This window comes from Astatotilapia calliptera, chromosome 22, assembly GCF_900246225.1.
Source record: "Astatotilapia calliptera chromosome 22, fAstCal1.2, whole genome shotgun sequence".
In the NCBI taxonomy this organism is placed as follows: Eukaryota; Metazoa; Chordata; class Actinopteri; order Cichliformes; family Cichlidae; genus Astatotilapia; species Astatotilapia calliptera.
The window spans coordinates 24,544,469-24,570,507 of NC_039322.1; the positions used below are offsets into that span (position 1 = coordinate 24,544,469).

Here is a 26,039-nt window from a genome sequence, read left to right on the forward strand (position 1 = left end):
CAATGACTCGAGAACAAAGTGACAAAATAATTTTGAAATTGGTACCATAGGTGCATCTATTAAAAATCTCAGAGGAGGTCAAATTCTGGTCACCTGAAGGCCAAAGATCAACTTTCCTGAAGATTTTAGGATTTTTAAACTGATACCACAGATGCACCTACTGGGAGGAAGCCACCAGTGTTTTTAACAGTCTGCAATGTCTTTCTTATTTTTGTATATTTTGCTCTTGATTGTATATATTTCGCCTATTCGCTGTTCATTCCTGCTGTCTTCGATTTATATTTTATTCTGGCATAGTTGATTTGAAGCACTTACAATTTCGTTGTACCATGTACAGTGACAATAAAGGGCTTTTCTATTCTATTCTATTCTATTCTATTCTATTCTATTCTATTCAAACAGAAGAACAGACTGGGCAAAAGATAGCAGGGCAGACAGGAAGGAGAGGAGAAGATTACAAACATGATTGGGGGGGGGGTCCAGGTGTAGAAAACGAATGTCCACCACAGGATATAACAGCCGGACTCAGCTGGAGATGAGCGCTAATCCGATCTGTGTGTGTATATTTGTGTGTATAAGAGAGAGTGTAGTTGGTCATGTATAATAAAGTTTCATAATGCATAAGAAATGAGGACGAAAGGCTTCACAGACCTGGCCAACCTGTTCATCTGCAGTCAGTGTTGTGAAGGTTACTTTTAAAATGTATCCCACTACAGATTACAGAATACATGCCCCAAAATGTATTTTGTAACGTATTCCGTTACGTTACTCAATGAGAGTAACGTATTCTGAATACTTTGGATTACTTCATATATTATCATGCTTTTTTACAACTACATGAATGTACTATTGCTGTGTGATTTATTACTATTACTGAAGGTTACTCGCCATACGAATACAACTAGATTTTTAAGTCTTAATATAAAATGAGTAATAGTAGGGTGGACATTAGGTGAGGCTGCACTTTTTGCAGCGATCTCGTATAGAAAACTATTCCGCACGTATATAAAACAGGTCCGCGGCTCCGAACTGTAGTAAAGGGGCCTCTGGCTAATACGTCGGGCTCCGTGTCGGGCTCGTAGCTGAAAACTAGCTTTACTTTGTTGTCTGGGTCGACTGCTAGCGAGAGACAGAGAGAGGCATTGAAAGGCTGCTCCAACGGAACTTGCTGTTTCAGAGAAAACACGAACATAGCGTACAGTCGAGTCTTAATAGCTTACTTACAACTGGGCTCGTCAGGGACTCTTTTTGGCTGCAGTGGTTATTATTATATTTACGTGCTTCCAGCTCCCGTTTCTGCTCGGTGACAGCTCGTACTTTTCCTTTTTCTCCCTCCCTCGCGCTCACAGAAACATAACGGGTATGGCAGTCCATTCTCCCTGCAGCCCAGACTACACTGCTCATGAGAGGCTACATTCTTTAGGGCGATGCCTGTAACACTCTCTTATTGCCTACATATTAAATCATTTTTTAAAATATTTCCTCACGTCATTATGAGACGCTAGATTGAGACACAGACATTAGAGCCTCTGTGTTTTGTTTGGGTTTCCACCGGCGTGGAATTACCAAAAATAGAGAGGGGACAGCCTAACATATGAAACAGGAAAGTACCGCAGTGTAATCCATTTATTTCAGCAAAGTAACTATTCTGAATACCACCTTTTTAAATGGTAACTGCAATGGAATACAGTTACTCATATTTTGTATTTTAAATACGTAACGGCGGTACATGTATTCCGTTACTCCCCAACACTGTCTGCAGCTGTGAGTCAGATGTGAAGCACAGTGTGAGCCTGCTGACTGGTGCAGACAACGCTACACATGAATCTCTCAGGGTGACTTTTTTAAGCAAGAAAACATGGTGGCAGGAAAAATCTCCTCCTGGTTTATCATTCATTTACAGCACACACCGAACATGACATTGATTTTTTTTTTAAATTACATAAAAACAATAAAACTGCTTAAAGGAACAGAACACAGCAGATTAGCACTTCATCAGCTAACATGGTTAGATCCTATTTTAATATACAGTGTGAACACACTGATCTCCAGTGTTCTCTTTCCATGTCACTGGTACACTCTGACCCACAACCACACACACACACGTTGGTCCATGTGCAGCGTAAACTCTCCAGAGGGGACTGGGTTACCATCCTGTGCTGCCGATTGGTGTGGATCAGGGAAGGACGTCCATCGATGGTCCAGTCAGTTTAGGATCAAGCTTTCATGTCCCATAATGACTCGGCTGTCAGAGCGTCTGTTGGAGGGAGTGGAATTAAATGTTTTTCTATGCATTTCCTAATTGCCATGAAGAACCAGTTAGGTCAGTCCTGAAAACTAGTCTAAACTGGGATAAATTACAACTGCATTCTCAAACTGGAACAGCTCGAGCCTGGTTTCCTCGCAGTGCTATTTCTGTTGTAGTATTTTTGTAACCCTGTTTCCAAAAGACTTGGCCGACTGCTAAAAACAATGTAATCATTTACACTCTGTCAGGTCTCAAATTTAATTGAAACAAGTCCAAAGACTTATCATGTTGAATTTTAATGAAAGACAGAAAGTTTTAAAATTCCCTTTTAACAGGCAGAAACCAGAAGACAGGACAAGACATGCTGTGGAAGACAGCCAGAGACTGATTAATAACTAATGATTAAATGCAGAGAGGTGTATAAAAACACAGTGAGTGAAAAAGGTGACTGACGTAGAAACACAGAGGAAGGCACCAGCTGCATAACTAATGGGTCCCGTGATCCAATCATAACAATATGCTTTATCAAAAAGAAAAGACAATAAAAACCCCTTGCTTTACTCTGCAACAGTCTGTCTCTTCAGAGAGGTAAAGATGAGGTGATACAGCTCAGAGGAAAACGAGCTAAACTTCGGCCATGTGCTGTTTTCTGTTACAAGTCAAAGTCTCTCTATTTTACGGAGCCCCTCTGATGACATGGTCCAAAAAATAAATAAATTGTGGCCACAAAATACTATTTCGAGGGCACGAAATAGGTATAACGTGCGCAAGAAATGCTCATTTGTGGGCACAAAACACTTGACCGATAACCGTGATCCTTCCCAGGCCCTTGCAGTTGGTTGACAATAAAATCTATCCCGGCATCCAGGTCGTACTTACGTCTGTAAAGCAGCTGGGCTCATAATATCCCGTTTAAATGTCTCTCCGTAATAATGGTTCCTTGCATTGCCAGGCTTTTCAAAATGCATTTGTAGCTCATTCCCAGCCTAAAAAAAACCCTCAATCATACTGTCTCTGTCCATGGTGTATAGGTTTAGCCTACTCTTATGCTTATGTCTCTACGCAGCTGTCCAGGAATTGTATCAATATGATGTGCGCACGTTATCTATTTTGTTGCCACAAATGCGTAATTCATTGCCACGTTATACCCAATTCGTGCCCACAAATTAGCATTTCGTGGGCACGTTATACCTATTTCGTGCCCTCGAAATAGTATTTCGTGGCCACAATTAAGTATTTCGTGGGCACGTTATACTATTTCGACGGCACGAATTAGTATTTTGTGGCCACAATTTATTTATTTTTTGGACCACGTCATCAGAGGGGCTCCGTACTATTTGTCTCCCTTGGGAGATATTTTTTTCAGTTACACCACACAGACCCCTCCACACAATCACAAAAATGATACATATATACATAGAATAATAAAAACATTAAAAAGATTGTTCAGAGTAAGTAAATAAATAAATAAAAATAAAAACACTTATCCCCCCCCCCAAAAACAAACAAACAAACAAAAAAACCCCCAATGGAATCCAACACATGCATCTGTAACCACAATAAAACATTTTTAAGGAACTAAGCAGCCAAATCTGTGCAGTGTTTTATTTTTCTGGGCCTGTTAATCTCGTGCTTTGTGTGGACTATAAATAATGTGTAAGGATCACCATCTACTTTATTAATATTTGGAATGAGCATTTTTTGGAAACAGGGCTGTACCTTAGAAACAGATATGTCCTTATATTTATCACGTATATGTCAACCAGCACTAATATAATCAAAACCAGAGTCAGACTCAGGAGCGGGACGCCCAGGTCCCACTGTGATTTCGGTGTGTGTTTCTTCAGTGTGTATGCGAGTGTGTTGATGGTGCTGATAAACAGGCTGCTCTGTGTGCTCTTTATTAGATTGAACAGCTTTTATCCACAACATACACCGAAACACCGTCAGCGGCCATCAATCAGTGGGCATTTGCGTCAGAGGTGTGTGAGATGGTGGATGGGGGTACAGGAGAAGGGGAGGGGAAATGAGGGGGTGGTAGTAAACAATCCTAATAGATGAAAGGAGGACAACAGTAGAAATGAATATAAACCTTTAACAAAAAGCAAACCTTCACCAAGCCTATGTAGTATTTGCCATTAAAGAATAATATTGTATTCTCTATATATTCTATTAATTTTATTTCTCTTGAAACACACGTTAAGAGGTTTGTAGTGCAGTAAAAACAAAGTGCTAAGTGCAGTCTTTTGATACTTGCCTGGCTGAAATTCATTTTAATTTAACTGACATCATTTTGACTACAGATATAATTTTATTATTTTTTATTTATGCGCATACAAGTGGTAAATGGCCTGTATTTGTATAGCGCTTTTGCTAGTCCCACCTAGGGACCCCAAAGCGCTTTACACACCCAGTCATCCACCCATTCACACACTGGTGGAGGCAAGCTACAGTTGTAGCCACAGCTGCCCTGCGGCAGACTGACAGAGGCGAGGCTGCCATATCGCGTCATCGGCCCTTCTGGCCAACACCAGTAGGCAGTAGGTGAAGTGTCTGTGGGGTGGAAGGGTTCTCTCTCGGTATAGAGTGAAGAATTCAGTCATTAAGGAGGGACTACAGGTGCTGATCCTCCACATTGAAAGGAGCCAGCTGAGGCAGGCATCTCCAGGACAAGGTGTTATAGGCAGAAATGTCCTGCCATAAGGATAGCATACCAGCATAGAACTGGGACACGCTGGAGAGATTACACCTAGGCTGGCCTGAGAAAGGCTCAATGTTTCCCAGGAAGAAGGGGTGGTGATGAAGAGGTCTGGGCTTCCCTGCTGCCCTAACGTAAAGGCTAAACTCACGGTACAATGTACAAAAAGGGCGACCGTGGCTCAGGGGTTTGGGAAGCGCATCTGTAACCGGAAGGTTGCCGGTTCGATCCCTGGGCTCTCTGTTCTGGTCGTTGTGTCCTTGGGCAAGAGACTTTACCCTACTCCGTCCACCAGTGTGTGTGAGTGAATAATGGCATTGTAAAGCGCTTTGGGTGCCTTGAAAAGCGCTATATAAATCCAATCCATTATTATTAAAAGTATCAGTTTCTGGAAAACAAATTTGAGATCAAAAACCTCTTTTCAACTTGATATTTTTTACTAAACGTTTGGATGAATTTTATTAAATGATAAAATGAATGTTACATGTACTATATAGGGGCGATCATGGCTCAAAGAGTTGGGCGTTCGCCTTGTAATCGGAAGGTTGCCGGTTCGAGCCCCAGCTCGGACAGTCTCAGTCGTTGACTCCTTGGGCAAGAAAGCTCATTTCTGCCGTTTTGATCCGTGATCTCATTCTAATGATAATGTTAAGAAAACATCAGGCCGAGATTAACGGAGTTTTGGTGTTTCTCACCAACAAATTTCCATCTGGTGGCAGATGGCTGCATAACATTAAGATACAACAATTTACTGGCATTAAGCATCAAAGAAAATGTAAACAATTAGATTAAACGACTAGTATGTCTGGTACCGACTAGTAACAGGAACAACTATTAGTTGACTAGTTGCGCACAACCCTAATAGTTATCAGTTATCGTTAACCATCACTTTTCAAAGAGCACTGAAACATCTAGGAATAGTAAGAACTACCCGAGGACTACATGAGGACTTTTCATGGACTACAGCTCACCATGATCCCAGACATCCTTACCAACAAACTGGACCACCTCAATATCCCCCTGTCCTTCTTTTGCGCTGATGCTCAGAAAATACCTTGAGCTGAATATCCCAAAGAAGTCATAATGGACTCCAGGAGGCTCAGACAGGTCTACTCCCCTCCCATTATAAATGAAGAACGGGTGGAATCTTTCTCCACCTTCAGGTTTCTGGGCACCCACATCTCCGTCAATTTCACCTGGACTCACAACACCAACACCCTGGTAAAGAAGGCCTAACAGCAACTGCACTTCATCTGTGTCCTGAGGAAGAAAAAGCTGGACCAGAAACTGCTGCTAGCCTAGCATGCCTCACTGGAGAGCGTGCTCGCCTGATGCCTGGGTGTTTGGTATGCTTGGGCCACTACTGAGAACAGTACGGTTGCACAGAAGGTAATGAACACCGCTCAAAAAAATCATTGGCTGCCTTCTGCCACCCCTGGAGGTCATTGCCAGATCCTCCTGTCTCAGAAAAACCAGGGCCATGATGACTTGCCTTGCATCCCACCCACCACATGTTTGACCTGCTGCCCTATGGTTGGTGCTTCAGGTCAATCAGGTCCCACACCTCCAGACTTAAAAACAGCATATTCCCCTGGGCTGTTCGGACTGTCAACAAACACTATCCCCCACATCACACCCCTGCCCACTCACCTCACCAATCGGAGCCTTCATCTGAGTAACCATCACCACTCAGACCACTCGCACGTGGACTCTTTTCAGACCGAGTAATTTGCATCCTTGCACTGCCTTTTGCAATTTCTTCTGTAATGTGTGCCTTTTGTGTATACCCCTCATGATTGTATGTATTTAAGCTGTTTGCTATTTATTCCTGCTGTCTACTATTCATTTTTTACTCCAGCATGGTTGATGTGGAGCACCCACAATTTCATTGTACATTTTCAATGACAACAAAGGGCTATTCTATCCTGCCTGCTGTGTCCCTTGCATCTTGTTAAGTCCTCTTTGCTGCATGAGATAGCCCCTTTTAGTTACTTCCTGTTTTATTTTGTTAGTCTCTTGTCTCATGTGTTGTATTTAGTTGGATTTTCTGTTTGGAGTTTCCATTGTGCAGTTTATGTTCTAAGGCTTTTTGTTAATTGTGAACCAAGAAAACATTAAATTAACCTTCATCATGTTTGCAGACAGAAAGACATAAAAGCACTCAAAGGTGCTCACGATTACATCTCAGTGAGTTTATTCACATTTCTTTAAATTTCAGAGCATTTCACCATAACGCGGCCACTAAAGGACAGTCTCAGGTAACTGAGCTTTGCCAAAATGCAGCGAGTATGAGGGAATTCTGATGGACATTTGTTGTGTCTCAGTTACTCATTAAATGAGGCTGTGCTGGAGTCTAGCTTCACTGTGTTTAACTTTGTTGTGCTTCACTAGAAGCATTGTTGTTTCTAGCTAATCAGAAAATATTCAGTTATTACAAAACTGTTGAGTAAAAGAAAAAAAAAGTTGACAATGACATTTTATTTACAATAATCTCTTCTCTCTGCTTGGTGGTATTACAAACAGGGTGGAGAACCACAGGGCTTTAAATGAGGAACCATTTCAGCTTAAAAACCCTCATTTGTCCCTCCATGTCCATACAGAACAGTGGGGTGGGGCAGGCTGCAGTAACCATGACCATACCACTGTAAAACCAGAAAATCTGACAGCTTTTATTTGATAAAGGTTGGTCGGTCGGCTGATTCTTTGAGGTCCCTCCCCCCTCGAGCTTGTATATTGCTGTTGTTTGCTGTGACACAGTGTCTCCATTCCTGATAATGGTCAGGAAGAAAACAAGCTCCTGTTTCACTGATTCCTTAAATTGAAGGTGAACCCGAGTTTAAATCCTGCAGGCTGTTGAGCTGTATGCAGTTTAATTGGCTCAGAGACTTCACTAGCCACAAGCTGCTTCACTAGCCACGAGCCCGAGGAGGCCATGCTTCAATGTGCAGATTGATTTCCACACAATTGTGTGCATTTATACATATTACTACAGGCATAATAAAAAGCGACAGATGTTTGACTGACTGAGGAGCCAAAATCAGTGTGGAGAATTATTCCTGTAAACAAGCCGCTCTGTCAGTGATCATTCCACCTTTTTTTTTTTATTGTTGTTGGTGTTTGTCAAGGGATCTGAGAAGACTGCAGAGTGGTCGCAGTATTTTTCCATGTTGGAGCAGAAATGTGAGAATTACATCACCAACCCGTCAGGCTTCAGTTCACATTTGTGTTTGTCTAAGCTAGATCTTTGACCTTTTGGGTATGCGAGATAAAGACTTCCATCATTCAGGGTGCCAATAAAATATGTCAAATAAATAAATTTGATTGTGAAAGTAAACATTTCTCAGAACATGGTAAAAAAAGATTAACGTGACCTCACGTCAGTTCAAACTGTGCCCGAGCTGAGGGAAAATATTTCCCCATCGCTGCAAAGCAAACACTCAGAAATAACAGAGAAAAGAGTTAGTGTTCTCCAAGATCACAAACAGATAACATCTGCTCTGTGGCGTCTCTGCAGGCGTGATGGGCCCTGTGGAGATGGACGAGTTCGGGGACAGAGAGATGGACTTCGCTGTGTGGGACATGACCGATGTTGAGTCTGGAGAATTCCAGGTAAGACTATTGATGTCATCATTGTCATGTAACACCTTAGAGGTACGATAAAGGCTGCAGAGCTACCGTAAAACCGACTGGAGTAAAGTTCAGTGTGTCAGGGGAGACCCCGATGAGCGAACCAAGCTCTTGCAATGGTTGTATAAGGATCGAATGGCCCGTAGTAACGGGCCAGACACCCTATACTCCCCCAACAGCTCCCACAGGACACCCCGAGGAACACGGTCGAATGCCTTCTCCAAGTCCACAAAACACATGTAGACTGGTTGGGCAAACTCCCATGCACCCTCAAGTATCCTCGAGAGGATAAAGAGCTGGTCCAGTGTTCCGCGACCAGGACGAAAACCGCATTGTTCCTCCTGTATCCGAGGTTCGACTAGCGGACTCTCTTTTCCAGCACCCTGGCGTAGACTTTCCCAGGGAGGCTGAGGAGTGTGATCCCCCTGTAGTTGGAACACACCCTCCGGTCCCCCTTCTTAAAGATGGGGACCACCACCCCGGTCTGCCAGTCCAGGGGTACTGCCCCTGATCTCCACGCAACATTGTAGAGGCGTGTCAATCAGGACAGCCCTACAAAGAATAAAATAAAATAAAAATAAAAGTGCCAATAATCCCCAGTGCGTGTTCTCTTCGTGTGTCAGTTCCCAGCTCCCTCTTCGGTGTCTATGTACACTTGTGCCCAGCACCCTCCACCCATTTCCTCAATCCACCTGGAAACAAGAGACACTGCTGTAAGTATATTCCAAACAACTGGCCAACAGAAACACTTTCACCTCACTAGCAGGAGAACTGATTGTACAACGATCCTGTGCTGACTGTCGCCCAGTTAGTAGTACTCACTTGACGAGGCTGATCAGCAGCAGGTGAGTGTAATTACTCCAGATGTCACTGGCTCCAAGGCAGGAAAACTCTCCAAGCCTGGTGTAGCAGCACCAGAGAATTAAACTTAGAACATCCTTTAACCCCAAACCAGAGTTCAAATTCTAAACCCTGCGTCCCCAACCCAGGGCCCTGACACACCAATAAACCCTATTCCAGGGGTGGCCAACTCCAGGCCTCGAGAGCCAGTGTCCTGCAGGTTTTAGATATCACTCTGGGTCATCACAACTGAATCAAATGATTAGTTCATTACCAGGCCTCTGGAGAACTTCAAGAAATGTTGAGGAGGTAATTTAGCCATTTAAATCAGCTGTGTTGGATCAAGGACACATCTGAAACCTGCAAGACACCAGCCCTCGAGGCCTGGAGTTGGCCACTCCTGCCCTATTCGATACTGTTAGGGAGTAAGTGAGATTGCAGGCTTTGAACAAAGTGAAGAAACCAGTTGTGGTGTGTGTATGTTCCCAGGTGGTGTGTGTGTATAACAGCAGCATAAAGCAGCTCATCCTGCAAAATGGTCTAAACTTCCACTGGCCCAAAGGTTCTCCGCCACCAGACATCCCCAAGTGTGGCTTCAAGAACAACAACCCAGCATGTCTCACAAGTACGAATGCACAACTACAGACTACAGACCAAACTGCACAAAGGATGTCACGAGAACCAATGCATGGACTGGTTCTTATATAGTGCATTTGTATATAGTGCTTATAGTGAAGTTTGATATGTTCAAAAGGGTCTTTGCAATGGCTAACGTTATACATCCTTAAGGTAACTTAATGGAACTAACTTTAAAGTAACACTAACAGTATACTCAGTCATTTCAGCCTCTGTGCTGTCAAAAAATATAGTTAACACTTTAAAGAAACAGCTTGCTGCCAGGATGCCATTGATTTATTAAAGTAGTTTATCTTTAAGTACATGGGATGATAATTTTTTTTCCTATTGATAATCATATAATTTTAATGATTCGTACCTACATTTCTGGTATTGTGACATTGCTAAACTGCAGATCACAGGCTACGTCACAAAAACGTCACATTTTGAAGCCTAAACTGTCACGGTCTGCAGACAGGCCGTGCGGTGGTGTGTGTGATGGACCCAGGTGCATACACAAGTGAGTAGACGGGAGTGGACTTAACAGAAAGCGAGCCTTTATTATGGCTGAAGACAAAGTGCACAAACAAAGCAGGGATGGCGTGACTAGACTATAACTAAACTGGGAAAACTAATACTGCGACAAACTAAGAAAACTCAGACTATGATGATCACTGCAAGGACTGACCGTGAAAACATGGAGGTGAGAACACAGACGACGCGACACAGACTGTACGAAACACAGAGACTAAATACACATGAGGGAAGATCAGGGGAAGTGGATGCACACGGGGAACACAGGTGACACTGATAATCATAACAAGACACGGCAGGAGTGAACGTAACACTGATGGGAGATGGGCAAAGTAAAGCAGGAAGTACACAGAGGTTCAAACAGGAGGAGAGAGAGCACGGGGAGAACGCAGACATAACGGGCTGGGGAAAACATAGAATAAAGCACAAAGAGAGACGAGGGCTCATAAATACACAGAGGGGCACACAGGGGGTAAGAGTCACGAAGGGAAAACACATAAGGAACAACGTAACAGATCAACCCAGGAAGCATGGCCTAAATAAAGAACAAAATACAAAAATACATGAAAACTAAGAATACTGGGCCCACATGGCCCAGGACCATGACACCACCCCCCCCTAAAGGGCTGGCTCCCGACAGCCCAAACCCGAGAAACAAAACACAAGCGAAACAGAAAACACCCCACCCAGGGCGGGAGGCGGGGGACCAGGACGGAGGGAACAAAACGAACCAAAAACAAGGAGCACGAGAACAAAACCGAGTCCACAAATACACAAAAGAGTCCAGAACAGGAAGGCGAATGTCCAAAGAGGCCCGAAGGCCAACCCGAGAGGCGACAACACAAAAGTCCAGTCCAACCGTTCCGGAGGCCGGCCACGGGAAAGGTGGCCACGGTGACAGAACAGATCCGGAGGCCGACCGCGCGGAAGGCAGCGGCGGCGGCGAAGGCGGAGCAGTTCAGGGGGCCGGCCGCGCGGAAGGCAGCGGCGGCGGCGGAGCAGTTCAGGGGGCCGGCAGTGCGCAAGGCAGCGGCGGCGGCGAAGCGGTTCAGGGGGCCGGCAGTGCGCAAGGCAGCAGCGGCGGCTCTCCAGTGTCAGGCGTACTGGCCGAGGCCCGGTGGGCACAGGACCAGTCGAGGCGGGACCAGTCAAGGCGGGACCAGACGAAGCACAGGCTGAGGCGGGACCAGACGAAGCACAGGCTGAGGCGGGGCCAGGCGACGACTCTGGGGCTGGGCCAGGCGACGACTCTGGGGCTGGGCCAGGCGACGACTCTGGGGCTGGGCCAGGCGACGACTCTGGGGCTGCAGCAGGCGAAGCACAGGCTGGGGCTGCAGCAGGCAAAGCACAGGCTGGAGCTGCAGCAGGCGAAGCAGAGGCGGAGGCTGGACCAGGCGTAGCAGAAGCAGAAGGTGGCTGGATGGGCGGCTCGGGCCCTCCAGCTGACGTGGCATGGTGCTGGACGGGCTCCTCGGGCCCCCCAGCTGACGTGGCATGGTGCTGGACGGGCTCCTCGGGCCCTCCAGCTGACGTGGCGGGCGGCTGAACGGGCCCCTCGGACCCTCCAGCTGACGTGGCGTGGGGCTGGACGGGCTCCTCGGGCCCCCCAGCTGACGTGGCATGAGGCTGAACGGGCCCCTCGGACCCTCCAGCGGAGACAGGCGGCTGAACGGGCCCCTCGGACCCTCCAGCGGAGACAGGCGGCTGAACGGGCCCCTCGGACCCTCCAGCGGAGACAGGCGGCTGAACGGGCCCCTCGGACCCTCCAGCTGACGTGGCGTGGGACTGGACGGGCTCCTCGGGCCCCCCAGCTGACGTGGCATGAGGCTGAACGGGCCCCTCGGACCCTCCAGCGGAGACGGGAGGCTGAACGGGCCCCTCGGACCCTCCAGCTGACGTGGCATCTGAGGAGGCCCTGGGGAGAGTCTTAAGCTCAGAAGCGACTGGTGAGGCAGCACATAGAACACTGTTAGCATGACAAGCTTTGAAAACATAATTTCTCAGGTCATGAACACTTTCGGTAACTCGAGTAGTAGATGCCAACTCCCTGTCGGTATTGTCAACACAATAGTTCATGGTAGGATTGCACATAAGTCCGTAGCTGGATTCAGAGTCACATAAAGAGGCAGGCATGCTTATGGCTGGCCTAACAGTCTGCGACCGAGAAGCAGTAGCATCAGAGCTCACGTTCCTGTGCATTTGGTCTTGAGCCCTGTCTGCAATCCCACCATCAGGGAATACGGAACTAGACTCCACTACGATCTGCACGCGGGGGTAACACTCCGTCTCGGCTGTACGAGTTTGCTGCAGTAGATAACAGTCTGAGGCGGAGAGAAAGCTCACGCCATTCCTAGCAGGCTCAGAAGCAGACTGTACAGTCGACGTGTGAATCCCTTTCGCTGTCTCATGAACCTTTGCTCCATGTGGTGCGGCTATGGGAGCAACACTAGAAAAAGTCCTGGATTCTACAGGGCCAAGAACGTTGTCTGTGGTTTCGTTGTGTGGTTTTTCAAAACAGTTACACACAGTCCTTTGATTATCACAACACTGCTCTGACTGGCCCTCATTCGTAACTAGAGTTAGGTCAGTCACAGCATGGGTGTCTATGAAATCATGATTAATGGTAGAGCAGTCTTTGGCACCAGTTTCTTCATAGCTGGGCCCACAAAAGGGCAACCCAGTACACTCCACTATATCAGGTTCATGAGATGAAAAAGCACAGTCACTCACCTCCGTTATAAGAGGAGTCTGGGGCAAAACTAGGACGGGTGCTGACTGGACAGCTGCTGCCCCCACCTCTTCAGAGACTTCAGCACAGTACAAACAGTCTGTAGTTGCTCCTTGAGGAAAGCTAGGCAGTCTCTCTTCAGACTCGGTAGATGGTTCACGCAAAGTTTCAAACCTGGCATGAGGTGGCTTGGTAATCGTTGAATTGTCAGAGGTAATAGGATTTAATTCTTGATCACCCACACAACTAGGACTGCTCGCTAAGGATGTCAACACATTAAATCGAAAGTCGTCTGATACAGAATACTTTGAGTCTGACCCCTTACTCCCAGCATCTTTCATTATTCCAGAAAAACCCACCGATTGCAGGCTCACTGTGTGAGACGTAACGTCCTCATCACTAGTTACCTCAGAAAATCCCTTTGACTTGAGGTCTTTGGCTAAGGGGCTAGATACGACGTCAGAAACTGAGTCAGGGGTACTCACGGCTGGATGGCTGATGGGAGTTAAAGCCTCAGATGGCATTAACTGAGGGACCTCCTTAGGGTGGGGCTCAGAGCGCCGGCGGCGAGAGTGCCGCTTCTTTCTATCCGTGGAAGCGGGCGGGGTGAGCGGTGGAAGTCCCTGGCAACTCCGGGGACCCCCAAGAGCCAGTCGAGTTCCCCGGAAAGAGCGCTCGTCATGATCAGGAGCGAGCCACGGCTCCCTCCCGAACTCTTCCACTAGCTGTGCGCCTGCGGCGTGCTGCTGCCCCTCGTGATCGACGTCCAGGACCCCCACAGCGTCCGCGGGACGCTTCGTGGAGGGCGAGACAGGACGTAGCAGTGCGCGATGGCGGCGAGAACGCCGCTTTCCCCTTGAAGCGGCTGTGGACAAAGCCTGACTGTCCCTGGCGACTGGCTCCTCGTCCTCCAACCACATCCGTGCTAGGGGACGAGTAGTCCGATCGGGGCGGCGAGGGCGGGCGGCAGGTGCGAGGTGGGGAAGTTGGCGAGAACTCCTCCTCGGGGATGAGCCAGGGCTTCCAGCGGAGCTCGTCCTCGCGATACGCCCGTAATACCTGCTGCCGCTCCTCCTCACCAAAGTCAATAGCAGCTGGCATCTCCTTGAGCCGCGTAGTGCAGTCAGGCGATGGCGAGGAAGCGGAAGCCGATGGAGCGTGAGCCGAGGGTGTGTCGGCGGTGAGCCACACCGTACCGATTCTGACCGCTTCAGGCTCACGAGGCAGCGGGGAAACAGAGCTACAGCATGGCTCAGGCGACGGCTCACGCTTACCGGGCAGCTGCTGTCGCGGGCGGAGTTGAAGAGTGGAGGCGAGAAAGTCTATGATGAGGGGATGCAGCGCCTCCCATAACCAGGGGAATGCGGACACGCATACCCCTGCTTGGCGGGCTAGCTCAACCCGTTCCTCCTCCCCGGAACACTGCAGCCAACCGCCGCATAGCGACTCCACTGTCCGAATGATCTCCTGGTCTTGTGACGCTGGGTGGTGGTCGCGTCGTACTGTCACGGTCTGCAGACAGGCCGTGCGGTGGTGTGTGTGATGGACCCAGGTGCATACACAAGTGAGTAGACGGGAGTGGACTTAACAGAAAGCGAGCCTTTATTATGGCTGAAGACAAAGTGCACAAACAAAGCAGGGATGGCGTGACTAGACTATAACTAAACTGGGAAAACGAATACTGCGACAAACTAAGAAAACTCAGACTATGATGATCACTGCAAATACTGACTGTGAAAACATGGAGGTGAGAACACAGACGACGCGACACAGACTGTACGAAACACAGAGACTAAATACACATGAGGGAAGATCAGGGGAAGTGGATGCACACGGGGAACACAGGTGACACTGATAATCATAACAAGACACGGCAGGAGTGAACGTAACACTGATGGGAGATGGGCAAAGTAAAGCAGGAAGTACACAGAGGTTCAAACAGGAGGAGAGAGAGCACGGGGAGAACGCAGACATAACGGGCTGGGGAAAACATAGAATAAAGCACAAAGAGAGACGAGGGCTCATAAATACACAGAGGGGCACACAGGGGGTAAGAGTCACGAAGGGAAAACACATAAGGAACAACGTAACAGATCAACCCAGGAAGCATGGCCTAAATAAAGAACAAAATACAAAAATACATGAAAACTAAGAATACTGGGCCCACATGGCCCAGGACCATGACATAAACATCAGCATTTTTTTCTGCATAATCCATCATATACAATTGAATCAAATGAAAAAGTCTCTTTTTGAAACTTGTTTTTATTAGTATTTATCTTTTGCTTGATGCAATGTGCATAAAGTTTAAAATGAAATTATATGGAACAGTCTTTGACTTGAAGAAATTTGTTTAACAGTTAAACCTGTTTTCTGCGTATTCCAGCATATTACACTTGCTCTTTCAAACAGATGCAAGTAAAACACAGCAAAAAATAAATGAAATCTAAGATTCAGCAGCACTAATTCTATTTTCAGCTGATTAGCAGAAGCAGGGCCGGTGGAGGTTTGCCTGGTGCCACAGCGGTCATGTCAGTGGGGGGATCCGGGGGGTTTCTCTGTGAATTTTACGTTCCCATGGCAGCGTGCTAGGTGCTTGCTGAAATTTTGAAATGTAATTTTTCACTGTAGAAGGAAGTTTTATTCCCACGCAGAGTGTACAGCAGACACTAATGTTTTGGTCACTTTTTATAGAATCAAACTCAAAGTAATGTCAGTACTTCCAAGCTTTAAACGCTGCACATACTCTCTCCCACACTCCATATTATCCATTGTTGATCTACACACGTCTGTGGCTGCCACAGACGTCACACACTTGTACGTCATTGTCATGAGACACTCTCACAAACAAAATCACTGTTTAGTAATGCAGCATGCTTATGGGAAAGAAGTAAGAGTAATCTAATTACTTTTTTGCAATAGTAATCCCTTACTTTACTTGTTACTTTAAAAAAGTATGCCTTACTGCCCATCTTTGCTTATAACACATGTTAAGCCCCATGGACTGAAAACCGCTTCACCCAGAGCAAAAGAGCTCAAACTGGTCCTCACTCCTGCAAACAGTAATGGATTTTCTTCCTGTCTCATCTTTTAGGTACAGTTGCTATGCATCAGATGGTTGCAATGGTGATCTGCTTTGTCTTTGTCATCATCGTTACTGTCACCATCTTCATCTACAGGTGAGCCAAACATGTTTGTATCTCTGTACTGAGTATGAAAACTGGACGTATGACCCCATTGCGACCCCGGCAGATCTCAGTTTAAATCATTACACTCATGCTGCACATCAGGCCCAGAAAGAAAGGATGGCTCGAAGGAGAAATCCTCATCTGACTTCAACAAAGAAAACCCCGATTTGATTTTGAGTCATTGAAAGTGAAAATGAACAAAGCATAAAACTGACAAGAAGCTCACTCATGCACTCAAATTCAAAAACTGACTCCATACAGGCAGGTGAGACTCTACTGTTACGGAGGTTTGTTATCATCAGTTCATAAGCTGAAGTCATTCCCTTGCTCTGGTCTGGCTGCTTTTCCACTTATAGAGCATAATCCTAACTGGAACAAACGCTAGTGTAAAGCCAAGCATCTCTGACTGAGATCCTCAAAGCACACTCAAAGCACTTTCTACTACAAATTTCATCCGCCCAATCGCAGACATTCATCCAATGCTTTTATCCATACCTAATACTTTCACACACGCTCACACGCCAGTGCTCCAGTGGTTCTAACACCAGAGCCACAGCCGCCCCACCAGATCTCTGTGTAACTCATTCAGCCTGTTTATCCTTTCCATCAGCTTTCTCTCCATTTTCCTTCCCCTCAAATTTCAACACACACACTCGCACATATGCACATATACACACTCTCTTCCTGTCTGCTGAACAGGAAGCTGAAGCTGGAGAGCGAGCTTGCAGCTCAGCTGTGGAGAGTTTCCTGGGATGACGTCCAGATGAGCAACCTGGATAAAGTCCTGAGGAGAGCGTGCAGCAGGCTCACCATGTCTCTGGTAACACAGCTGTTATTATACTATAAATAAATCATCCGTACTCACTGGAAACATATTATACCTAATACAGTGCCTGTCTTTACTTCCTGAAATTTTCCAGTTTCAGTTTATAGTCTGAAATGTGTTTGCATTTGTAAACAATGACTAACAGATGGAACAGGAAGCCTTCAACTGGATTTCTATTTTTCCCTTTCTGGAATTCCCGGCTACACCGGAAGCTCTCTGGGCCTGGATCAGCTGACTGACTGATTTGTTCACATTGAATTAAATCATTTTCCTAAATTCTTCATTGTATAGTAGAGTTGTGCAAAAAAAAGATAATTGAAGTCTCCTTCAAACCATAAACCTGGTTTTCTTTTCTTTATATAATATATATTATGTTATATATTATATAATTATTCACTGTGATGCTGATTACTCTATTAATTAGTAACTACTGGGCTGGACCACCCATGCAAAACATGAGGAAAAAAGTTTCCTCCGTATGGTAGTGCTGCATGTTATCCAGGACCTACACTCTTCATTGAAAAAAAGCCGAGTGTCTCGATTGTTTGTGCTTGTGTCTGCAGAAAGGATCCAACTATGGTTCTCTGATGACCATGGAGGGAAACTTTCAGATCTACACTAAAACCGGATACTACAAGGTCTGACAGATGCTGACAGTCCCATCACATGTTCCTCTAACAAGATGGTGTCAAGTGGTAATCTGGTTCACTGTGTCTCCTGCAGGGAAACTTGGCAGCTATCAAATACATCAACAAGAAACGCATCGAACTGACCCGGAAGGTTCTGTTTGAACTGAAGCATGTAAGAACTATCTGCCCACTAACCTACCAGCTAACACTGTACCTGACTGACCTAGCTTATAGGTCTTCTTGCAGGATGTTGAGCTTTTGTATTTGTAGCAAATGAAATAATAGCCTAGCGACTTGCTATAGACTGAAAACCTTACCTACCTGCATGCATATATATATATATGTGTGTGTGTGTGTGTGTGTGTGTATACACCTATCCGATCTAACCTCCTAAATGATCTCAACCTACCAATCTACCCATTTTGTTTGTAGAGCATGATAGGATTTAAAGTAGCAGCCTCTGTGTTTTTGTAGATGCGAGATGTCCAAAATGAACACCTGACCCGCTTCATTGGCGCCTGTATTGACCCGCCGAACATGTGCATCATCACAGAGTACTGTCCAAGAGGCAGCCTTCAGGTACGTCACACCCAGCTAATGTTTTGCTAGAAATCTGTGCATTATTTTTCATCGACACTTTCAGCTTGCATGTCAAAACCCTGGTCCAGTTTTACTTTATACAGATTAGAAATATTGCAAAAAGTCAGAACAATATTTCCAAATAATATAACTGCACACCTTGTCCACATCCTCAGTTTACTTTGGTTAGATCGCGACAGCTCTTTGGATGCAAACTCTGACATCAAACATGGAGATGGCTGCTGTGTGGAGCTCGTGTTAATACGGGAGCAGTTGAAAGCTGGTTAGGCATTAAGATATCAAAATGATGCAGTGGTTTCTACAGTCAGGAGGTAGCACTGCAGCCATCCTCTGCTCGTTCATTCCTTACATTTTTTCATATGAGATGTTTTTTGTGTTTCAGATGTTCTCTCTCCTCTCAGCTACAGTTATCTGTCAGCACTGTAGCATAGCAACCTCCCAGCACAGTAACCTAGCAACATGCAAAGGTTGATGTGGGCCGTGTGGGGGTTTGGGTTGTTGTCAGATGACCGCTGGATGTCAGGGCTGTCATCCTAACACAGAGCAACTCAGGCGGTTTGAGTTATTTTGAGTTTGTGCTCTGAGATGAGGATGATGCTTTTAGTGTGGGGAGGAAGAATGAATATCAAATATCAGCTGAAGCTGCTGCTTACAGATAGTCACAAGCAAAGACACCATTACTCTGCTGAGTGATTCAGTATTCAGTACACAATTTTAACCATGCACAGAAATGTCCTCGCAGAGCAGAAGTGTCCTCAGTGTCTGTCACTGAGGACCAGTGTTGGTCAAGTTACTTGAAAAGAGTAATCAGTAACTAATTACTGATTACTTCCCCAAAAAAGTAATCCAGTTACTTTACTGATTACTTATTTTCAAAAGTAATTAATTACTTAGTTACTTAGTTACTTTTTAAAAACACGATTTACAGCCTGAATAGGTGATAAAGTGATAGATCTTTCAGCCCAATTCTACTTTTTCTGCATAATCCATCATACAAAATGTAATCAAATGGAAAAGTCTCTTTTTAAAACTTGTTTTATTAGTTTTAATCTTTTAACTTTATGCATCAAGCAAAAATTTAATTATATGCACCATTCTCTGACTGGAAGAAATTTGTTTAATATTTAAACCTATTTTCTGCACATTCCAGCACATAAAATATTTTTTGTGTGTGTTTACACTCACTCTTTCAAATAGATGCAAGTAAAGCAGAGCAGAAAATAAATAAAGTCAAAGACTCAGCGGTCCTGTTGCTCTATTTTCACCTGTAAAGCAGGAGTAGGGCAGGCAGAGGTTTACCCTGGTGCAGGTGTGCCGTGGTCAGTTGAAGAATCCGCGAGTTTCTCTGTGAGTTTCCCATTACGTCGTTGCGCACTCGGTGCTCGGTAATCTCATTACCGTTTTTGCAATAGTAATCCCTTACTTTACTCGTTACTTGAAAAAAGTAATCGGATTACAGTAACGCGTTACTGCCCATCTCTGCTGAGGACCTCACTTGGACTGAATGGCCAACATGCGTGTGTGTCTGTCCCTCAGGACCTGATGGAGAGTGACAGCATCACACTGGACTGGATGTTCAGATACTCTCTCATTAATGACATTGTCAAGGTAAAAACTTGTCTCTTTGGCTTGGGGGGTGGGGTTACAGAAAACACATGTAAATGAAAAAGTATGAACGAGGTCTCTGACATCAATGTTGGACTCATGTTTCGATTCTAGAGAGCTTCAGACTTTTCACCTGAATGAGCTGTCTGTCTGTTTGCCTCCAGGGAATGGCATTTCTCCACAACAGCGTCATCATCTCCCATGGTAACCTTAAATCGTCCAACTGTGTGGTGGACAGCCGCTTTGTCCTGAAAATCACTGACTATGGCCTGCAGAGTCTTAGGACCAGAAACTGCCCCGAGGACACACATGCTTACTATGCACGTATGTATTGAAGCTGACGCTCATTAAAGACTGTCTATGAGGATGTTGTTTTCACTGATATCAGTTATTGATCACTTGGCAGGGAAGCTGTGGACAGCTCCAGAGCTGGTGAGGATAGATTGTCCTCCGAACTGTGGGACACAAAAGGGGGATGTGTACAGTTTTGGAGTGATCCTGCAGGAAGTGGCTCTGCTCAGAGGAGTTTTCTACCTCGACTCACACTCTCTCTCCCCTAAAGGTGAATGTGTGTTTCTCAGGGTTAAATTAATTCAGTTCAACCTTATTTATACAGCAGTCACCTCAGGGTGCTTTATATTGTAAGATAAAGACCCTACAATAATAGGTCAATAGATTAATGTGTGTCTGACCTGAGTCGCTGCTGTAGGACAAATAAACGAGACTTGACATTCACACCAATTGTCCGCATGCTGAGCTTCTAATATATAAGGGAGAAGGTGATAGACAAAGCTCCATTTTTAGATGCTTGGCAGCTTTCTTTTGTAGCGATGTCACAGCACCAAAAACCGTTTTACAGCATCTTCCACTTTAATTTGAGGCATGAATCGAGCAGCAACCTCATAATAGCATCAGCTTCAGGCACCACAGCCAGTTTCTTTACTCACATGGATATTTCTGCTCGAGTTCAACTACAATCCTAATGGAGTTATCATCTCTAAATTGGTGCCATCGGCAATGACCTCTCTCAAGTCCCAAACCAATTAGCAGTTTTTTCACTGTAAGAACAACTGAAGGACAGAAGAGTTGTGTTATTTCACTTCAACGTGTGGAAACAAAAATTAAAGTTTTTGTCTGGAGTCAGGTGGTCATAATCATTTTAACTGCTATATTCCCTCCTGTTGCTGCTAATGAAATACACTTCTGATCCCCCCCCCCCCGTTTTTCAGCTTCACCTGAGCTCTGTTCTGACAGCTGAACTTCTAAAAACATCAGTTTCTTACTTGTGCTCACTTTTGGAGTGGCTGTAGAGCAGGTCATCTGCTAACTGGAACATTGGTGATTTGATCCCTAACTGCTTGATCTGCGTGACAACTTGCCCTTGAGCAAGATACAACCCCCCGAGTTGCTCTGTGATGTTTTTATCGGAGTGTGAATGTTTGAAAGCAGGTGGGAATAGGGTATATTGTATAAAGTGCTTTGCATACTCAAGTATAAGAACCAGTCTAATTAGCAGACAGACCATTTCTTTGTTTTGATACTTCAGCACTTCCAGGTGAACACTGCTTGTGCACTCAGGCCTACCTATCTCACAATGGTAAATTATCACTCCAAAATGTCCTGGATCCACATTAGGATTGACTCCAAAAGTTCATCCTGTTTCATGGAAATCCATCCAGGACTTTCTGAGCACCCTGAACCAGCCTCGTGAGGATGAAAGAGATCTGAGCCTGTGTTTGGAGCTTCTGTAGATTTGTTTATCAGCTGATTTCTTTCAGACTTACTTCAATGACATGAGGTTTGTGTATGGTGATGGATGGATGTCCCCCTCACATTTGACAGCCACAGCTGTCAAATGTAATAATTTTACATCTTCAAGTTCAAAGATAATCGACCATTGTGGGGGTAGAGTTCACGTAGCTACTCTGCACTCTGTTGGCACATGGTATTGAAGAAGATAACAGTGGAGGAATTATATCCTTAAACTTAGTTACAACCCTTTTAGAAAGACATCTGCTGTAATTAAATGTATTCCCAATAATACATCCAATAATGTATTAATGGTGTGTAATCCATTATTGTAAATGTATATGTTAAGAAATGATCAGACAAAGGAGGATTCACAGGATTGAGTCTTCTAGAATTAGAGCATCAGCGTTTTTAAGTGTTTGTGTTTCTACTTACCTCTTACTGCTGAACGTGTGTGCTTTTGCAACCAATGCCCCCCCCCCCCCCTCCCTCCCTCCAACAGAGATTGTGCAGGCAGTGATTCATGGTGGCACCCCACCCCTCCGCCCCTCCCTCTGCTTCCACAGTCACAGTGAGGAGCTCGGTGTCCTGATGCAGCGCTGCTGGAGTGAAGAGCCGAGCGAGCGTCCCGACTTCAACACCATCAAGATCCTGCTCAGGAAGCAGCACAGGTGAGGGAGAGGCGACGGACCCACATTTATTCTGAGACAGGTTTTTATGATGCTCTGATTAATGCTGAAGCAGGAGACATGCAAAACATCTCAGAGTATGCTCTCAGCTGTACAAAGCTTTTATTCAGCTCTCTGTTTGGACACTAAACAGAGCTGGCAGAGAGCGTCCCCGGTAACTCTGTAAAATCAGCCAGTAAAGAAATATTGAAATATAAATATTCATGTTGTTCTTTCACTAAAATAGAGGCTGAGAAATGAGAGAAATATGTAGAAAAACGGTCACTCACAAAACAGAAAGCCAAACACCTGTCACCCTGTCTGTCTCTGTCCAATCATGTGTCTCTTCAGAGGATATGGCTCTAACATCCTGGACAATCTGCTCTCCCGGATGGAGCAGTATGCTAATAACCTGGAGGAGCTGGTGGAGGAGCGAACGCAGGCCTATCATGAGGAAAAGAGGAAGGCGGAGGCCCTGCTGTACCAGATACTCCCACAGTAACTATACTTCAGTACTACTGCCCTGAATACTACACTAAATACTGGATACTGCAGTACTATAACATCCTATTTATGTGTCAGTTCTGTAGCAGAGCAGTTAAAACGAGGAGAGACAGTTCAGGCTGAAGCGTTTGACTCTGTCACCATCTACTTCAGCGACATCGTTGGCTTCACCACTCTGTCTGCAGAGAGCACGCCACTGCAGGTTGTTAACCCGGAGGAAGCTACAGGGAAACCATCCACATGAGGGTTCTCCAACTCAGGTCCTGGAGTGAGGTACTGTCCTGCAGCTTTTAGATGCATCCTTGTTCCAACACACCTAAATCAAATGAGTGGCTTGTGACCAGGCCTTTGCCAAAATTGATGGCATGCTGAAGAAGCTGCAGGACAGTAGCTCGTGAGGACTGGAGTTGGAGACGCCTGATCTATACATTCAGATCACAACGTGCAAACATAAGGCTGCCATCTGCTGGTTTGAGCTATTATTGCAGTACATTTCTGATTGTTTTGGTGTGAAATCTCACTCACCTTCTGTGTCTGCGTTTTCCTCCTGCAGGTTGTGACGTTATTAAACGACTTGTACACCTGTTTTGATGCCATTATAGACAACTTTGATGTATACAAGGTACAATTTGCTAAACTGAGCTAATCTAAGCTACATCCCACCTGTGAGTCAGATCAGTTTACCGTGTACATCTTCACCTTTCAGGTAGAAACAATCGGTGATGCCTACATGGTGGTCTCAGGACTACCTGCCAGGAACGGTAAACTTCACGGTCGAGAGGTCGCCCGCATGTCCCTCGCCCTGCTGGAAGCTGTCAAGAGCTTCCAGATCCGACACCGACCCAATCAGCAGCTACGGCTCCGCATTGGCATCCATAGCGGTACTACATACACTGCAGCCAGAAATACTACAATACACGGCATTACTATCACTACTATCATTACACTACAGTAAAAGAACAGTGCAGACTTAGTGTTGGTGTGTGTGTCACCAGGTCCGGTATGTGCTGGCGTGGTTGGGTTGAAGATGCCGAGGTACTGTCTGTTCGGAGACACGGTCAATACAGCGTCACGCATGGAGTCAACTGGGGAGGGTAGGGCCTGCTTCCTGCTAAGTAATCACATGTCTGTGTCCACCAGGACAGGTCTAACTTGATTGGTTCTTTAGTCTAATCAACTCTGATGGCGAAAGACAAAAACATCATTTAGTGTATGTTCTAGGAATAAAGTGAATCTAAAAGATGGATGTAGCCACATACTGGTTTGTTGCACCTGCTGCCTATTTTATTTTTATAAAGCCAGAGGTGACTTTCAGCCTCCCCTCTTACAGTTGTTATGAAGGGAGAAATCATTTACACAGGCCAAACCAGTTTGTGTGTCAGGCTGTAAACATGTTTATTTCTGCTAAAGTTTTAACATGGGTGTCTATGCTGACTGATTTGCTGTTGGAGCCTTTGGTGAACATTAGAGGAACTGCAGGTTTTGGGACCTTACATATTTGTCATGCTGTGGTTGTACTTGAGCACTTTATCCCCTGCTCGGCCAGGTGTGACGTAATGCGTTGTTGTGTCTTTGCAGCTCTGAAGATTCACGTGTCGGAGGCGACTCGTCAGGTTCTGCAGGAGTTCAGCTGTTTCCAGCTGCAGCTCAGAGGAGAGATTGAAGTGAAAGGGAAAGGACGCATGAGGACGTACTGGTTGGTGGGAGAGAACGCCACTAACTAAAAGATCAGGAGGACATCAAGAACCCGCCTCCTCATCTTCCCATCTAATTGGACAGAACATTGTTTAAGATGACAGATAAAAGACTAAGTGAACTTTCACCAAAGACTGTAGAGAAAAACAAAGATAGGCAAATGTTTTACTGTAAGATAAATTAATCACGAGGAAGAAAATGTGTAAATACAACAATAAACTGTGTTTGCTACCTGTGTGCCTTTATTGTCAATAAATCCATTGTCATATTTGCCACATCAGGTGATTTTTTTTTTTGCATGTTTTAAGTTCATAGAATAGTCTTTTATTGTCATTGCACATGTACAATGAAATTATGGGTTCTCCACACCAACTGTGCCAGATTAAATATAAATAGTAGACAGCAGGAATAAATAACAAACAGGAGAAATATATATTATCGAGAGGGATATATACAAAACAAAACAAAGGCACACATTAGAGGATCGAGTGCTTGGACAGAGTGCAAAGGACTTGGTCTGAGAATAGAGTCCATGTGTGAGTGGCCTGAATGATGAGGGTTACTCAGGTTGCAAAATCCCTAAAAATGTGTGATTTATTTCAGTTTTTCAGGATTTAATTGTACCGTGTCAAAACTTTATGTTCACTGTGATTTCAGCACAAAAATATTTCTCAGTACTACAGCTTCTAGGTTTGCTGCCATTGCCAGTGGTTATGAATGGTCACTCGTGTGAAATATAACAAGCCATAAGGGTGAATTGTAACTTTAAGCTGCTGTTGTGAAAGATGGTGTTTTGCTCGATACTTGGTAGAAGGACTGGTTTTTAATATAGCCCTTTTCTACTCAAATTGAGCACTCAAAGTTCTTTATACTACATCTCACACACATACATGCAAGCACTTTTTTTCTTTCTGTATTTACAGAATTCATGATTTTATCAATTACAGCATGTAGTCCACATCCTGAAGCAGCAAAGCAGTCCCAGACCATCACACCACCATATGTTAAAGTTACTATGATGCTAGTTTGATGTCAGATGTGACAGATTGTTGAATCATGAACTCTGACCTTAACAAGACAACTGAAGACTGCAGTTCTTTAGGTGTTGTTAGGGGTTCTTCTGTGACCTCTTGGATGAGTTGTCAATCCACTCTTGGAGTAAATTTGGTAAGCCAGGCACTCCTGTGAAGGTTTCCACTGTTCCAAGCTGGATAATGGCTCTCACCATTTTTCACTCGAGTTATAAAGCCTTAGATATGGCTCTGTAAACCTTTCCAGATTCATA

The 26,039-nt window shown here is 45.2% G+C and overlaps 1 protein-coding gene across 1 annotated transcript in view; it reads left to right on the top strand.

Annotated features, from left to right (window-relative positions):
- npr1a (natriuretic peptide receptor 1a) overlaps positions 1-25,031 on the top strand; it is a 38,767-nt gene extending 13,736 nt beyond the window's left edge. The window contains exons 6-22 of the mRNA XM_026155706.1: positions 8,461-8,555; positions 9,903-10,038; positions 16,385-16,469; positions 17,178-17,298; positions 17,868-17,942; positions 18,028-18,105; positions 18,408-18,512; positions 20,070-20,141; positions 20,303-20,462; positions 20,545-20,700; positions 22,390-22,558; positions 22,907-23,053; positions 23,138-23,261; positions 23,613-23,681; positions 23,766-23,940; positions 24,055-24,153; positions 24,638-25,031. Of these exons, the coding sequence (XP_026011491.1) occupies positions 8,461-8,555; positions 9,903-10,038; positions 16,385-16,469; positions 17,178-17,298; positions 17,868-17,942; positions 18,028-18,105; positions 18,408-18,512; positions 20,070-20,141; positions 20,303-20,462; positions 20,545-20,700; positions 22,390-22,558; positions 22,907-23,053; positions 23,138-23,261; positions 23,613-23,681; positions 23,766-23,940; positions 24,055-24,153; positions 24,638-24,783 (2,012 nt within the window). The 3' untranslated portion in view covers positions 24,784-25,031. The remainder of the gene's footprint in view (positions 1-8,460; positions 8,556-9,902; positions 10,039-16,384; positions 16,470-17,177; positions 17,299-17,867; positions 17,943-18,027; positions 18,106-18,407; positions 18,513-20,069; positions 20,142-20,302; positions 20,463-20,544; positions 20,701-22,389; positions 22,559-22,906; positions 23,054-23,137; positions 23,262-23,612; positions 23,682-23,765; positions 23,941-24,054; positions 24,154-24,637) is intronic.
- The last annotated feature ends 1,008 nt before the right edge of the window (positions 25,032-26,039 follow it).